At 39.0% G+C, this 17,568-nt stretch overlaps 1 protein-coding gene across 2 annotated transcripts in view; it reads right to left on the reverse strand.

Moving 5' to 3' along the window:
• Window positions 1-276: 276 nt before the first annotated feature.
• Window positions 277-17,568, reverse strand: part of DUSP19 (dual specificity phosphatase 19) — a 21,607-nt gene continuing 4,315 nt past the window's right edge. The window contains exons 2-4 of one of the 2 annotated variants that reach the window (XM_011956682.1): window positions 12,443-12,489; window positions 8,823-8,975; window positions 277-745 (exon numbers count right to left, since the gene is read on the reverse strand). In XM_011956682.1, the coding sequence (XP_011812072.1) occupies window positions 518-745; window positions 8,823-8,975; window positions 12,443-12,489 (428 nt within the window). In that variant the 3' untranslated portion in view covers window positions 277-517. The remainder of the gene's footprint in view (window positions 746-8,822; window positions 8,976-12,442; window positions 12,490-17,568) is intronic. The other variant, XM_011956683.1, reaches the window with a different exon arrangement.

Here is a 17,568-nt window from a genome sequence, read left to right on the forward strand (position 1 = left end):
GCCACTATATAAATATTGTATAAACCTTCAGATACTGGTTATCTCTTTTGGGAGATTTAAGATATTCATTTTTAATCTTGAAAAGATTCTTTAAAAAGAAATTTACTTCCCTCTGAAATAGTAAGTTAAGTAGCACTTCAAGCTTTTCCTTCATAAAAACTGTTGCTGGAACAGAAAAATAGGCTTATTAAGTAAATGATTCTCTCCATGCTCTAAATACACATTTTAAATGTAAACCTTCTTCTTCTACAGAAAGCAATGATTACTAATACTTTGTTGTTTTCCCTTAGCAATTTAAAAAAGCATTTAATCACACATTATAATAACAAAGAGAAAGTAATGACATTTGAAATTTACTTATACAGTAGGTCAGGACATTCAAATTGACCTCCATTTATGCATAAAAAAGGCAAGAGAAAAAAGGGAGTTTTGCTAGTCTACTCTCCAAAGAAGGGAAAAGATGGCTATAGAAGCCAGTTCAGAAACTACAGTTGTCCATTGTCTGCTATAATGCAACTCAAGAACTGTTCTCCTGTATTCTGTCACACTTATTGCTTTCTTTGCCCTCTTGATATGTACGAAGCTGCTCCATGAAGCCAGAATTTGGACATATGGAAGGTCTTGCATTTTTCACCAAAGAAAAAGCACTGGTAAATGAGGTTTGTTCAGAATTCATCAGGAAGCCTATTACAATTGCAGCAGCCCTGGAAACTCCTGCATTACAATGAACAAGAACCACTCCATCCTACAAAAAAAAAAAAAATCTTCATTATTCATTTGAGAAAGGTTATTAAATCAATTGCACATTCTTATACTACTTGAAATTATAAAGTAAATATTGTTTTATCAGTTTATTTGATTCAACTTATTTGATTACTGAAATAAAATTCATTACCCACAACAAATGGAAACTCAATCAGTCAATCAATGAGTTAACCTATACCTCCCTTACCTACTAACCCATGATTGAAATGCTTTAATGATGTTTGGAATTCTGAAACAGTATCTTTCATTAAACTAAAGTAATCCAGTAAAGAACACATTAAAACCTAACCACTTAGTAGCCAAATGTATCAGTAAACACAAAAACCTAATAACTTCAAATGTAACAGTAAAGTACACATGAAAACCTAACAACTTAGTAGCCAAATGTTTCGGTAAAGTACACATAAAACCTAACAACTTAGTAGACAAGTGTATATAAATAAGAAAAAAACCACAGGAAATATATGTGGAAACACAAAATAAGATCATAACTATAAACTAAACAGAAAGCCAGAAATATTCCAGAGTATACTTAGTGTTCTCATAAATAAGCTAGTGCCAGTGGCTTGCAAATCTGTTTAAATAATCAGCAAGGAAAAAATTTTCTACCCTTGGACATATTTTATTCTGGCAGGAAGTTACTTAAAAATATTTAAACTTGTGAAGTAGTAAAATGTGACACAAATAGTTCATAACAATGTGAAGTGGAAAAGGTAATCAGACACCAGCATGAGGTCAATAAATGAAAAAACGTTTCAGGTAACTTGCAAATGATACTTTCCAAGTGAAAAGAGACACAGCGCAAGACCAATGCTGACGGGGGCAAATATTGTATTAATAATGAACGTGATAGATCTGATGGAACAGTATTGATACAGCTTGGCCCATCTGAAGCCTTTAAAAAGTTAATGATCGAAATGAAACGTGGTGAACCGTGAGCATACCCTCCAGAATTAGACATTTTAGTTACTTCATTTCCTGATTCTTTATTTGGTACAACACAAAAAAAGATGAGAGCAGGAGGAAAAAATTATGCTACCAAAAACCCTCTACCCAGAGCACATATTAACAATACTACTGTTATGACTCATCAGATTATTTTACTTCTGCAAGGCAGTTTTCTGACTCATACATCTGTTGCAAAACTCCTTTCCTTGATCTGCTGTAACAAATTTGCAAGTGCATCTCTTTTCAAGAAAGCCAAATTTTTAATAACAAAATCAGTTAACATTTTGAAAATCCTCATATAAAAAAGGATGATATCAATTGCTTTCTTTTTTCACATCTTACATTACTATGGGATATACTGTTTTCTATAGATATTTATGACTCCTTTTCAAACTTCAACAGTTTTTATATAAGAAAAGCAAAACACAAATATTCACTATACACCTTGGGAACTTTTCTCATTTTGTAGCAATAGCCCATTTTTACAAAACTTAAGATGTTTAAAAATTATATTAAGGTAACTGATGAAAATTATTAATGAACTTCATTTAGCATAAAACAAATTAATTAGATACTCCAAAGAAACTTGCAATCATAAGCTTAATAAGCAAGAGATACCCTTCAATGTCACTTTTAATATTTCCTGCTTATATACTAGTCGGCTTTACTTTATGATCCATACATAGGCTTTTGAACATGAAACTAGTTTTATTTTCAATCTTACACAATGTGCATCCAATTTTAGCTAATGATTTAAAGTGATATTATTTTCTTCTTCTTTCTACTTTATATAATAGCTGTTTTTCTACAGCTTTTCAATTTACCTACTTTCTACCTTTTGATTATTCGTTAGGTATCATATTGTCCTTGAAAGTATTTCCAGAGAAATTATTGGCTTTATATCCCTTTTTCAGAGCTCAAAACAGTAACAAACAATTTATAAAGCATTTTTTTTTCTTTGCATTTGCTGTTGTCCTATGCCTAGAAGACCTTTGCTCTTCTTGGTACAGCTAATTCTGACTTCTGTTCTAAGACTGCCTCTTTCCAAGTGAAATGAGGGCAGGAGGAATGTCTTGGCCATCTTAGTATGCCTAGTAGTTAGTGCAATTCTTGGCATATAGTAGGTATTCCATAACTGTTTGCTAAGTGAATAAATTTGTTCTGCATTTCTGAAAGGAAAGTGTTCTTTCAAAAATTCAAAATCACCATTTGCTATGGGCAAGTAGTAACTTATAGGCAGATAGTAATTATGCTATGTTATTTCCATTTCACAGAGTTGTCTTTGTTCTTGTGCCGTTACAGTTTTCAACTAGATTGCAAGCTCCTGGAGGGCAGCAATGTGTATCCCTCACATCTTCTCAGAATAAGTAATTAATATTCCTTAACGGTAACTGAGCCAAGCCCAGGTGTTTTTCCTTATATTTAACTTCCATTAAAACTTTAGCATCTCCAGGCACGGTGGCTCACACCTGTAATCCCAGCACTTTGGGAAGCTGAGGCAGGTGGATCACAGGTCAGGAGTTCGAGACCAGCCTGGCCAACATGGTGAAACCCCATCTCTACTAAAAATACAAAAATTAGCTGGGCATGGTGGTGGGTGCTTGTAATCCCAGCTATTTGGGAGGCTGATGCAGGAGAGTCGGTTGAACTCAGGAGGCAGAGGTTGCAGTGAGCTGAGATCGTGCCACTGCACTCCAGCCTGGTTGGTGAGTGAGACTCTGTCTCAAAACAAAAACAAAAAAAACCTTGGGCATAAGCACTACTCATAATAGCAAAGACATGGAACATGGAATCAACTCAATGCCGATCAATGATAGTCTGTATAATGAAAATGTGATATATATACCCCATGGAATACTATGCAGCCATAAAAGGAATGAGATCATGTCCTTTGCAGGGACATAGATGGAGTTGGAAGCCATTATCCTTAGCAAATTGACACAGGAACAGAAAACCAAACACCGCATGTCTCACTTATAGGTGGAAGCTGAACAATGTGAACACATAGACACATGGAAGGGAACAACACAAACTGGGGGCCTGTCAGGGTGGGGTGGGGTAGGAGGAGGGAGAGCATCAGGAAAAATAACTAATGCATTCTGGGCTTAATACCTAGGTGATGGGTTGATAGGTGCAGCAAATCCCCATGGCACACATTTACCAATGTAACAAATCTGCACATCCTGTACATATGCCCCAGAACTTAAAAAAAACTTTGGGTATAATGTGATAGTCTGCAGGTGCCTGACAGCCACCTATGATGAAATAAGAATTCTGCAGTGGAATGAAAATCAATTGTCACTAAAAATATACTCCTTAGTTCAGCGTTTGGGTGGGGTGGGGGAGTAGCCAAAATCTCTCAAAGAACTAAGCAATGTCTTGGTTTATATTCAGGCACAACCTTCTTATCCTGCAGAGATCTGGTAGCAAACCGGACAACACTATGAGGAGCACAGGTCACAGCAGTCCACTCAAGACTATCCACAGTAGTAGAGGTGAATGTAAATATGACAAATACAAAAAAAGTGATGGGTAGACTGCTTTGAAACAAACTGGAAGAAGTAAGGCAACAGAATAGGGTCTGGCAGCAGGGAACCTAAGGTTGTTTCACGCAGACTTCCTAGAACTAAATTCAAAGGAAAACCCTAACTTTCCAGACCTAAGTAACAAAAGGACCAGAGGGCTACTGCCTTTGCAAACCCCCCACCTTTTCTGCATGCAGATGGAAATTTGCTGTCCACAACCAATCATACTGACTGCAGGCCAAGTCTTCGTTTGCATAGAAGGGCAACTTTGTAACTTCACCCTAGCCTCTTATTGGTTGCTTTTTTGCAACCAATCAGATGTTTGCACAGGAGCCTGACCTTTGTAACTTCACTTCAGCCTCTGGTTGGCTGCTTTCTCTAACCAATCAGACTGATTGCAGGATACCACTTCCTTTACATGAGGTGAGCATGAAGTGGCCATTGGGAAACTTCTAGCGGATATTTGGACCCAAGAAGTTTCTGTATCCTGTCCCTTGGGCCACTGCTTGGGCCTGCTCCCAAACTGTGGAGTGTGCTTTCACTTTTAATAAATCCCTGCTTTCACTCTTTTGTTGCTTCATTCTTTCTTGCTTTGATGGGCATTCTGTCCAATTCTTTGTTCAAAATGCCAAGAACCTGGACAACTTGCAGTCATGACCCTCTATTGGTAACAGAAGCATCTAAAAAAGTGAATTTAGGTACTTATTTAGACCCATAATGTTTCTCTAACGAACTTTTACTTATATTGAACAAAAAACTACAAACAGCTTACATGTCTCACGGTAGGAAATAAGATAAATTATAGAATCACCAACTACCAGAATACTGTGCAAAAATTTTAAATGATTTGAATCATTAAAATTTCTCCCCCTGGGGCAGGGGGAGAAGGTATTTTCAAGATAAAGCACAGGTACCACAAATAAAAGTCGTGAAGCTGCAAAAAAAAAAAAGGCAAGCTATAAAAGAATATAAACCGTATGATACTATTTTTATAAAAATATATATACAGGTCTAGAAAAATATATCAAAATGCTAACAATGGTTATATCTAAGTGTGGTAGTATCTTAATTTTTTCCATTTTTTTCTACAAAGAACATGGACTACTTACATCATGTTTTTAAAATTGCATCTTATAAATAACAAACATGAAATATCAAATATACATTGTCATACTTTGTACCTTTTGCAGGTAAAAAGAGGGGACAAATAAATTTAGTTTCTAAAAGGACTCTGGGCTATAGAAGTTACCATTACGGTTCCTCTCAGGTGTATTTCTGTCCCTTGAGGCATAAAGGAAGGACAGAGAAACCAAACAGAGTTTTGCAAGTACAGAGGGAAATGAGGAAAGACTTGGGAAATGGAAACCATTCCATTTGGGGATGGTATGTAAAAAGATAAAAACAACAAACTAGGCCAAGAAAGGTAGTTTTGAAACATGTAATTCACTGAGTAATTAAATTTAACAATATTTGAATATAAAATAGACAAAGGCATGAAGAGATCTTTTCTAAAACAAATGAAAAAAATTCAAGAATTCTATTGCTAAAACTAAATATATATTTCCAGGCATGATGGCTCATGCCTATAATCCCAGCACTTTGGGAGGCTGAGGCAGGTGGATCAATTAACATCAGGCACTTGAGACCATCCTGGCCAACATGGCAAAACCCCATCTCTACTAAAAACAGAAATTAACCAGGCGTGGTGGCACGCACCTGTAATCCCAGCTACTAGGGAGGCTGAGGCAGGAGAATCACTTGAGCCCAGGGGGCGGAGTTGCAGCAAGCTGAGATTGTGTCAATGCACTGAGTTTTCAGGGCAGGCAAATACTGGCTGAGGTTAGGATCCCAGTATAAAACATAAGGCTTGAGAGGGTAGAACATATTGCTGAAATCTAATTCATCTTATCAGAAACATTTTCTGCAACTCCTCAGATTCTCGTGGTGCCACCATCTCACAGACCCTCTCAGCACACTCCACCTCAGCTACCACCTCCATGGCTGACTGCTCTCCCCTTAGGTCCATTCACTTTTGCCTGTCAAAGAAGGAGCTCTTCTTCAATGGTGTCCACAGCATAGACAGGCGTACTCTGAGTCCTGGATTTTCTATTTCTCAACTTGGTTGAAAAGTTGTATTACAGGGTGTTAGATTTGGCTTTGAGATGGCCGCTGAAGGAGTGGAATATTATAACCCAGAATTGTGGGGTTGGTTATATCCCCACTGGCAAACTTTGACCAATGGGAAACAGAAGCTGACAGGAAGCCAGGCAGATAAATTCTCTCTCCTTCCTCCCTCCCAGGCTGGGTTGAGGTGCAGTTTCTTTGTACTGCCTGTCCAGAGATATTTTGGGTGGTAGAGTAGCTACACCTGCTGAATAGCCAACAGTCAGCTCACTGTGCAATGAGCCCAGCAGGGTAAACGCATCACTTTGTATTCCTTCTCTTCCCACCTTGAATCACTTTCCTTTCTTGCCACTCTCACTGCCTAGAGATTGTACCTCTCAAATTAATCATCAGCTCTAAATCCTCATCTCAAGCTTTGTTTTTAGGAAACCCAAGCTAAAATCCACTGTAATTTACTGGCCCAAATTAAGGCAAACTTTATTTTTAAATTCATTTAAAATTCCATGCTTATTAGAATATTCAATCTCTTGCTTTTCTTTCTAGATAGTATTACCCTGTCTAATCTTTACTTGCAACATTTACATCTCTTCTAATGTTAATATGAATATGGATGATATCTACACTTTCCCATCTCTGGCATATTCTACATCTCCTTAGAGAAGGAGCTAATACAGAAACATCATTTTTATTTTTAAAACTATTAACTCACACACTGGAATGTTACAATCCAGAGCCTGTAAAGTTTTTCACAAGAAAACAGAATGGCCAATATTAGGCTTTGAATTAGAAGACCTCTTCCTTAGCCAGGTGCGGTGGCTCACGCCTGTAATCCTAGCACTTTGGAAGGCCCAGGCGGGCGGTCTGCCTGAGCTCAGGAGTTCGAGACCAGCCTGGGCAATACAGTGAAACCCCGTCTCTACTAAAATACAAAAAATTAGCCAGGTGTGGTGGTATGCACCTGTAGTCCCAGCTACTTGGCAGGCTGAGGCAGGAGAATCACTTGAACCCAGGAGGTGGAGGTTGCAGTGAGCCAGAGTTTGCAGTGTGCCGAGATCATGCCACTGTACTCCAGCTGGCGACAGAGCGAGACTCCATCTCAAAAAAAAAAACCACAAAAAACAAACAAACAAAAACCCTCTTCCTTTGCTTCCATTCAAATACAGTCATGCATCATTTAACAGTAGTGATACATTCTGAGAAATGTGTTGTTAGGCAGTTTCTTCATGCTGTAAACATCACAGAGTGTACTCACACAAACTAGAATGGTATGGCCTATTGCTCCAAGGCTACAAACTTGTTCAGCATGTTACTGTACTAACTTGTAGGCAACTGTAACACAATGGTATGTATTTGTGTATCTAAATATACCTAAACATAGAAAAGGTATGGTAAAAATACATTATTATAATCTTATGGAACCACCATCATATATGCAGTCCAAACATCATTATGCAGTGCATGACTGTATCTGCTATTAAAGTTGATGAACAGTAGAAATGAATAGTTTTATATTTTCCAGGGAGTCTAGTAGGAAGGTAAGTAGAACAGTGCTAGGCACCTAAGGCATTCAATAAATATTACCAAATGAAAGGAAAGAAAGGAGAGAGGGAGAGAAATTGGGAAGGAGAGAAGGTAGAAGGGAGAGAAGGTAGGCCAGAGTTCAATTAAACCTGATTGTAATCTTGTCATTGTTAGGTGTGCCAGAAGAGTTATTTCTCTCTGTAAATGCTTCTACTTTCCCACCTACGTATCTTACATAAAATCTGTGAGAATTATTTGCTGACTAAAAATGACACCATTTCAAGGAATAATTATTGATAACAGCCAACCTAGAAACTTTGCCTGTCAGAACGTTGACTTGAATCCAATAACAAGATTGAAGTACTATATGGCATTGGCTATTGGTCTTCTAACTTCAGAAAACCAACAGACAGCTTCTGATCAGCATTTTCATACAATCTAAGAAAAGCAATACACATTTAGTCCTTAGAGTGCCTTAAAATTTTACTGCTAAAAATGCAATTTCACAATAACTATCTCATTCATTAAAATGAAATGCATGTTAATCATCATAAATACACTAACAAGTCTAGAGCAGCCTCTGTTTTACAGTCCCCCTGAATATCTTGCAGACTGGTCAGAGGTCAGGTGCTATAAACCCTCAAAGGAAATCTAACTACATGTTTACAGACAAAAACTCAGTAAGTAGAGGATTTTTATCTCTGAACATTTCTCAGTAAGGCATAGGAAAATGAGAAACTGAATTAGTGTTAAAACTAAGTATCTCATTGAAAAAAGAGCAATTAACCAAATAATTGTAGGAAATAATGAAACATTGTTAGAAGGGAAATTTCATAATGGTTTTTTAGAGATTCATTATAAAAAGAATAAAGATTGGGTAATGGATCCATACTTTCAAATTTCTGCTTCTGAAGAACTATGGATCAAAACAAAACTCACCTTTCTTTTTGCTTCTTCAATAAATTCAAAACATTCTGGAAAATAAGACAGGATGTTGGTTTCAGGCAAATCCAATATAGAAATGCTTTTATATGTAAAGTCACTGAGGAAAGCATTTTCAACTCCATATGCAACATTAAGAATATGAGTCACCTTAAAGAGAAAGAAAAAAGATGATTTTTAAAAATCCCATGAATTAGGTTATCTAAAAAGAGACTGGGGTGTTGTGTTGATATCTATAATAAGAAAGGTAAAAAATTTAAATGCGACTCACTTGATTGACAATACCTCTTCGACCCACATCAGAAGTGCTCCTTCTACTATATGTTCTCTCTCTCTCCCCCCTCATCCTTTTTTTTAACTTATTATTATCATCATGTAGAGACAGGGTCTCTTTCTGCCACCCAGGCTGGAGTGCAAAGATGCAATCATAGGTCACTGCAATCTTGAACTCCTGGGCTCAGATGATCCTCCCGCCTCAGCCTCCCAAGTAGCTGGGACTACAGGAGTGTACCACCACACCCAGCTAATTTATTTTTTTCAGAGAGGGGTCTCGCTTTTTTTGCCCAGGCTGGTCTTGAACGCCTGGCCTCAAGTGACATTCCCACTTCCGCCTCCCACAGTGCTGGGATTACAGGCGTGAGCCACCACACCTGGCCTATATATTCTCATAGCCCTGGACTTGCCCTATTATAGCTCATACCACTTAGAGATTGTTTGTCTCTTTCATTGCATTAGAAACTACACGAGGGTAGGGACCATGTTTAACTTAGTGTTATAAGCAAATGAGCAGTGAATTTAGCAGAAAATGCTTAAAATCTTTGTTGAATTAATCTGTGAATATCCATATAAAAAACTTAAATAGGAGAAGTATATCAGTAGTACACAACTTCCCTTTCAAGAATTATTTCCCTATTTTCCTTCATATTCTTTACTCAATAAAATGGTTCTTCAGGATGACTGCACATTAGAGTCACCTGATGAACTCTTAAAAACTATCAATACCACAGGGTCTCATACCCAGAGATTCTGATGAACTAATCTGGCTGAAAAGTAAGGGGAGGTGTGGTTGTAAAAAATTTTCTTTCAGGTGGTACATTTGAGCAACCTCCTCCTCTTCCATCTATGTATTTGAGCTCCTTTTCCTACAGTCCACCAAACATGTGGAAGAAAGCCATGTAGAAAGTCCATTAAGATAATCCAGAGGCTGAGAATCACTTGAACCCAGGAGGTGAAGGTTGCAGTGAGCCACGGTCATGCAACTGTGCTCCAGCCTGAGCAACAGAGCGAGACTCCATCTCAAAAAAAAAAAAAAAGAAAAAGAAAAAAAAACTAACAACTTTGTCCACATCTGTACTTCCCTTCTGCCTTCTGATTACAATGAAGGATATGCTCATGCATCTTCAATAAGGCTCATTCCAGAATCTGTGCTTGGAGTCACAGTGCTTCCCACTTTTTTGGCATCTCCCTACAGTCATAATTCTTGCTTTTCTGTATCTTCAATTTCTTCTTCTACCATCAGCCTTAAAACATGCTGAAAGCTCTCCTATCCCCCTCCTCACCTATAGCTCCTCTCTCTCTTTTTTTTCCCCTTGCCATCACTTCCTCACTTCTCAATCTTTTGCAATACGGCTTTGGCCTCCAATTCAAATGAAACTGTTTCCACCAAATGCACTAACAACCTCTCTGTCACCAAGTCCCATGAACATAATTTAGGCCTAATCGTACTTAAACTTTTGCAGCATCTGACATTGCTGACTCTCTCCTCCCTAAAACACTATTCTCTTTGGCTTCCACAACACCACCTTTTTGTTTTACCTTCTTTTGGCCTCTTTTAGATCCTCCTTTCCCACTGCAGACTCTTCTTCCTTTGATCATTCCATATAGGGTGATATTCCTCAATTTATCAGTTCTATGATGAGATTCTGTTATAGGCCCTCTTCTCTCTTACTTTATACTTTTCCCCAGGCAGCTTCATCTATTCTAATGATTTCAGTAACTATTTAAAAGCTAAAGATTCCTAAATCTATATTCACCTCTATTCTGAACTTCAAACCCTACATATCCACCCACCTAGATGATCCACATCACCCAAAATCTAACATGTTCAAAACTGAGTACACTGTTTTTCCTTCAAAGCCTGTTCCTTCTACGCTGTTTTCAATCTCATGGAACAATAACCTTACTTAGTTACCAAAGAAAGTGAGACATCAGCCTTGACTCCTCCTTCTCCCTTAGCCCCACTCCCTATCCTGCCTCATAAGTAATCAAACTGTAAGAATTCTACCTCCTAAAAAACCCCTCACATCTATGTAATTCTATCTCCACTACATCTTAATCTCAGCCACTGTCATCTTTTCCTTAGATTACTGCAATAGCTTTATAACCAGTTTCCCCATCTCTAACTTGAGCAACCCTCCAATGGATTTTCCACACTACTTCTAATGAAAAATCTTTCTAAACTGCGAATTTGATCCTGTTACATCTCTGGGTAACTTCTCAGTGGCTTTCCACAGTCTTTTGGATCAAGTCCAAACAACTAACTCTGGCTTACATGGCCTTTTGTGATCTGGCTCATGCTTACCTCTCTCTCTGGTCTGGTCTCTTAGTGCCCTTCTTTCTCACACTCTCTATTCCAGGGTCACTGAACTTTTCTGTCCCTGAAAGCATCAGCCTTTCTCTTGCTTCTCGGCCTTCACACATACCATTTATTCCGTATGAACACTTTTCTTCCTTTTTTTTTTTTTTGAGATACAGTCTTGCTTTGTCACCCAGTCTGGAATACAGTAGCAAAATCATAGCACACTGTAATCTCGAACTCCTGGGGTCAACCAATCCTCCTGCCTTGGTCTCCAAAAGCACTGGGATTACAGGCTGTCTACTCCTTTCCCAGCCTCTTCAGAGAAATACTTCAATATCACTTCCTCCAGGAAGTCTCCCCTGACTCACCTATCCCCCCAAAAACAAACCAAACCAAACATGGGTTAAGAGCATCATCTCCTATGCACTTCTATAGCACCCTGCACTTCCCCATCAAAGCACACAAATGCTGTTCTGTAGCTGCTTGTCTGTCTTCCCTGTCTGCCCCTTAGGTCATAGGCTTCAAGTGAACAAGAATCTCTTGCACTCCTTCAACTACAGTAATTCCATGACCTGAAACAGTGCTCAACAAAATGGTAGAGGGCTAAAAATTCTTTTGAGTAAATATGTAATAAATCACATCCGTTGTATGGAGTAGAGTGGCTGGAAATGGCATTACAGAAGACGTGGTATGTGAGTTGGGACTTAAGGCATGGGCAGGTCTTAGACAAACAGAGATGCGGGAAAGCCTATCCCACACAGAGGAACTCCATAAACACAGGCAAGAAAGACATGCCTCCAAGGTCAGGTTCATGAGGGTACATGAAAGAAATCAAGAAGAATGTAAAACTGGAAAGACAGATCATAGATCCACATATTTGAATTCTGTGCCAATTATTTTTCAACTCTATTAAAATGATAGCCAAAATGTTACCAAGTAAACTCCATAATGTACCAAAGATGCACCAATACAGTTTTTCCTAAATAAAACAACTAGAATATTCTGTCTATATGGTGCCAGACCTAAAGCATTTTTTTACCTTGTTCTTTTTCAGTGTATCCAAATCATGAGCAGCGTCTTGTGACCCTAGAAAAAATAAATGATACTACATTGAACATAAATATAATCATCTTGACCTTTTATATAAATTTATACAGCAATTCTGTTATTAAAAAAAAGACAAACAACTTGGAAGGACCTTAGTCCAACTTTCTGAAGGGCAATTTGATAAGAGTCATCCTATATAAACTCTTGGACTCTGAAATCCTACTTCTAAAAATTTGTCCTAAAAGTTACAGATGTTGCAAAGATTAGCTGTAAGAATGTTCACCACAGTATTGTTTGTAATATACATAAAACAAAAACAAAAGAACACCAAAAGCCCAATAGCTGTTGCATTAAATAAAAAATGGTACAATTGTGTAGCGAAATACATACAGCCATTACCACCATTAGAAATAAGAAACGTAAGCCTGAACAACATTGTGAGACCCTCTCTATAGAAAAAAAAATTTTTTTTTAATTAGCCAGGCATGGTAGTGTGTGCCTGTATTCCCAGGTGTTCAGAAGGCTAAGGCAGGAGGCTCCCTTGAACCTAGGAATTTGGGGTTACAGTAAGCTATGGTTATGCCACTGCACTCCAGCCTGGGTGACACAGCAAGAAGAAGAAAGAAAAGGAAAAGGAAAAGAGAAGAAGGAGAAAGGGAGGGAGGGAGGAAGAGAGGGAAGGAGGAAGGAAGGAGGAAAAGGAAGGGAAGGAAAAGAAAGAAAGAGAGGCAGAGAGAGAAAGAAGAAATGTGGTAAAATATTTATAGCACGGAAACATGTTCTTGGCCAGAAGTGGTGGCTCCTGCCTATAATCCCAGCACTTTGGGAGGCTCGGACAGATGGATCACTTGAGGTCAGGAATTCAAAACCAGACTGGCCAACATGACAAAACCCCATCTCTACTAAAAATACAAAAATTAGCTGGGTGTGGTGGTGCACACCTGTAATCCCAGCACTTTGGGAAGCTGAGGCAGGTGGATCACAGGTCAGGAGTTCGAGACCAGCCTGGCCAACATGGTGAAACCCCATCTCTACTAAAAATACAAAAATTAGCTGGGCATGGTGGTGGGTGCTTGTAATCCCAGCTATTTGGGAGGCTGATGCAGGAGAGTCGGTTGAACTCAGGAGGCAGAGGTTGCAGTGAGCTGAGATCGTGCCACTGCACTCCAGCCTGGTTGGTGAGTGAGACTCTGTCTCAAAACAAAAACAAAAAAAACCTTGGGCATAAGCACTACTCATAATAGCAAAGACATGGAACATGGAATCAACTCAATGCCGATCAATGATAGTCTGTATAATGAAAATGTGATATATATACCCCATGGAATACTATGCAGCCATAAAAGGAATGAGATCATGTCCTTTGCAGGGACATAGATGGAGTTGGAAGCCATTATCCTTAGCAAATTGACACAGGAACAGAAAACCAAACACCGCATGTCTCACTTATAGGTGGAAGCTGAACAATGTGAACACATAGACACATGGAAGGGAACAACACAAACTGGGGGCCTGTCAGGGTGGGGTGGGGTAGGAGGAGGGAGAGCATCAGGAAAAATAACTAATGCATTCTGGGCTTAATACCTAGGTGATGGGTTGATAGGTGCAGCAAATCCCCATGGCACACATTTACCAATGTAACAAATCTGCACATCCTGTACATATGCCCCAGAACTTAAAAAAAACTTTGGGTATAATGTGATAGTCTGCAGGTGCCTGACAGCCACCTATGATGAAATAAGAATTCTGCAGTGGAATGAAAATCAATTGTCACTAAAAATATACTCCTTAGTTCAGCGTTTGGGTGGGGTGGGGGAGTAGCCAAAATCTCTCAAAGAACTAAGCAATGTCTTGGTTTATATTCAGGCACAACCTTCTTATCCTGCAGAGATCTGGTAGCAAACCGGACAACACTATGAGGAGCACAGGTCACAGCAGTCCACTCAAGACTATCCACAGTAGTAGAGGTGAATGTAAATATGACAAATACAAAAAAAGTGATGGGTAGACTGCTTTGAAACAAACTGGAAGAAGTAAGGCAACAGAATAGGGTCTGGCAGCAGGGAACCTAAGGTTGTTTCACGCAGACTTCCTAGAACTAAATTCAAAGGAAAACCCTAACTTTCCAGACCTAAGTAACAAAAGGACCAGAGGGCTACTGCCTTTGCAAACCCCCCACCTTTTCTGCATGCAGATGGAAATTTGCTGTCCACAACCAATCATACTGACTGCAGGCCAAGTCTTCGTTTGCATAGAAGGGCAACTTTGTAACTTCACCCTAGCCTCTTATTGGTTGCTTTTTTGCAACCAATCAGATGTTTGCACAGGAGCCTGACCTTTGTAACTTCACTTCAGCCTCTGGTTGGCTGCTTTCTCTAACCAATCAGACTGATTGCAGGATACCACTTCCTTTACATGAGGTGAGCATGAAGTGGCCATTGGGAAACTTCTAGCGGATATTTGGACCCAAGAAGTTTCTGTATCCTGTCCCTTGGGCCACTGCTTGGGCCTGCTCCCAAACTGTGGAGTGTGCTTTCACTTTTAATAAATCCCTGCTTTCACTCTTTTGTTGCTTCATTCTTTCTTGCTTTGATGGGCATTCTGTCCAATTCTTTGTTCAAAATGCCAAGAACCTGGACAACTTGCAGTCATGACCCTCTATTGGTAACAGAAGCATCTAAAAAAGTGAATTTAGGTACTTATTTAGACCCATAATGTTTCTCTAACGAACTTTTACTTATATTGAACAAAAAACTACAAACAGCTTACATGTCTCACGGTAGGAAATAAGATAAATTATAGAATCACCAACTACCAGAATACTGTGCAAAAATTTTAAATGATTTGAATCATTAAAATTTCTCCCCCTGGGGCAGGGGGAGAAGGTATTTTCAAGATAAAGCACAGGTACCACAAATAAAAGTCGTGAAGCTGCAAAAAAAAAAAAGGCAAGCTATAAAAGAATATAAACCGTATGATACTATTTTTATAAAAATATATATACAGGTCTAGAAAAATATATCAAAATGCTAACAATGGTTATATCTAAGTGTGGTAGTATCTTAATTTTTTCCATTTTTTTCTACAAAGAACATGGACTACTTACATCATGTTTTTAAAATTGCATCTTATAAATAACAAACATGAAATATCAAATATACATTGTCATACTTTGTACCTTTTGCAGGTAAAAAGAGGGGACAAATAAATTTAGTTTCTAAAAGGACTCTGGGCTATAGAAGTTACCATTACGGTTCCTCTCAGGTGTATTTCTGTCCCTTGAGGCATAAAGGAAGGACAGAGAAACCAAACAGAGTTTTGCAAGTACAGAGGGAAATGAGGAAAGACTTGGGAAATGGAAACCATTCCATTTGGGGATGGTATGTAAAAAGATAAAAACAACAAACTAGGCCAAGAAAGGTAGTTTTGAAACATGTAATTCACTGAGTAATTAAATTTAACAATATTTGAATATAAAATAGACAAAGGCATGAAGAGATCTTTTCTAAAACAAATGAAAAAAATTCAAGAATTCTATTGCTAAAACTAAATATATATTTCCAGGCATGATGGCTCATGCCTATAATCCCAGCACTTTGGGAGGCTGAGGCAGGTGGATCAATTAACATCAGGCACTTGAGACCATCCTGGCCAACATGGCAAAACCCCATCTCTACTAAAAACAGAAATTAACCAGGCGTGGTGGCACGCACCTGTAATCCCAGCTACTAGGGAGGCTGAGGCAGGAGAATCACTTGAGCCCAGGGGGCGGAGTTGCAGCAAGCTGAGATTGTGTCAATGCACTGAGTTTTCAGGGCAGGCAAATACTGGCTGAGGTTAGGATCCCAGTATAAAACATAAGGCTTGAGAGGGTAGAACATATTGCTGAAATCTAATTCATCTTATCAGAAACATTTTCTGCAACTCCTCAGATTCTCGTGGTGCCACCATCTCACAGACCCTCTCAGCACACTCCACCTCAGCTACCACCTCCATGGCTGACTGCTCTCCCCTTAGGTCCATTCACTTTTGCCTGTCAAAGAAGGAGCTCTTCTTCAATGGTGTCCACAGCATAGACAGGCGTACTCTGAGTCCTGGATTTTCTATTTCTCAACTTGGTTGAAAAGTTGTATTACAGGGTGTTAGATTTGGCTTTGAGATGGCCGCTGAAGGAGTGGAATATTATAACCCAGAATTGTGGGGTTGGTTATATCCCCACTGGCAAACTTTGACCAATGGGAAACAGAAGCTGACAGGAAGCCAGGCAGATAAATTCTCTCTCCTTCCTCCCTCCCAGGCTGGGTTGAGGTGCAGTTTCTTTGTACTGCCTGTCCAGAGATATTTTGGGTGGTAGAGTAGCTACACCTGCTGAATAGCCAACAGTCAGCTCACTGTGCAATGAGCCCAGCAGGGTAAACGCATCACTTTGTATTCCTTCTCTTCCCACCTTGAATCACTTTCCTTTCTTGCCACTCTCACTGCCTAGAGATTGTACCTCTCAAATTAATCATCAGCTCTAAATCCTCATCTCAAGCTTTGTTTTTAGGAAACCCAAGCTAAAATCCACTGTAATTTACTGGCCCAAATTAAGGCAAACTTTATTTTTAAATTCATTTAAAATTCCATGCTTATTAGAATATTCAATCTCTTGCTTTTCTTTCTAGATAGTATTACCCTGTCTAATCTTTACTTGCAACATTTACATCTCTTCTAATGTTAATATGAATATGGATGATATCTACACTTTCCCATCTCTGGCATATTCTACATCTCCTTAGAGAAGGAGCTAATACAGAAACATCATTTTTATTTTTAAAACTATTAACTCACACACTGGAATGTTACAATCCAGAGCCTGTAAAGTTTTTCACAAGAAAACAGAATGGCCAATATTAGGCTTTGAATTAGAAGACCTCTTCCTTAGCCAGGTGCGGTGGCTCACGCCTGTAATCCTAGCACTTTGGAAGGCCCAGGCGGGCGGTCTGCCTGAGCTCAGGAGTTCGAGACCAGCCTGGGCAATACAGTGAAACCCCGTCTCTACTAAAATACAAAAAATTAGCCAGGTGTGGTGGTATGCACCTGTAGTCCCAGCTACTTGGCAGGCTGAGGCAGGAGAAT

This window comes from Colobus angolensis, unplaced genomic scaffold (assembly GCF_000951035.1).
Source record: "Colobus angolensis palliatus isolate OR3802 unplaced genomic scaffold, Cang.pa_1.0 Scaffold421, whole genome shotgun sequence".
Classification (NCBI taxonomy): Eukaryota; Metazoa; Chordata; class Mammalia; order Primates; family Cercopithecidae; genus Colobus; species Colobus angolensis.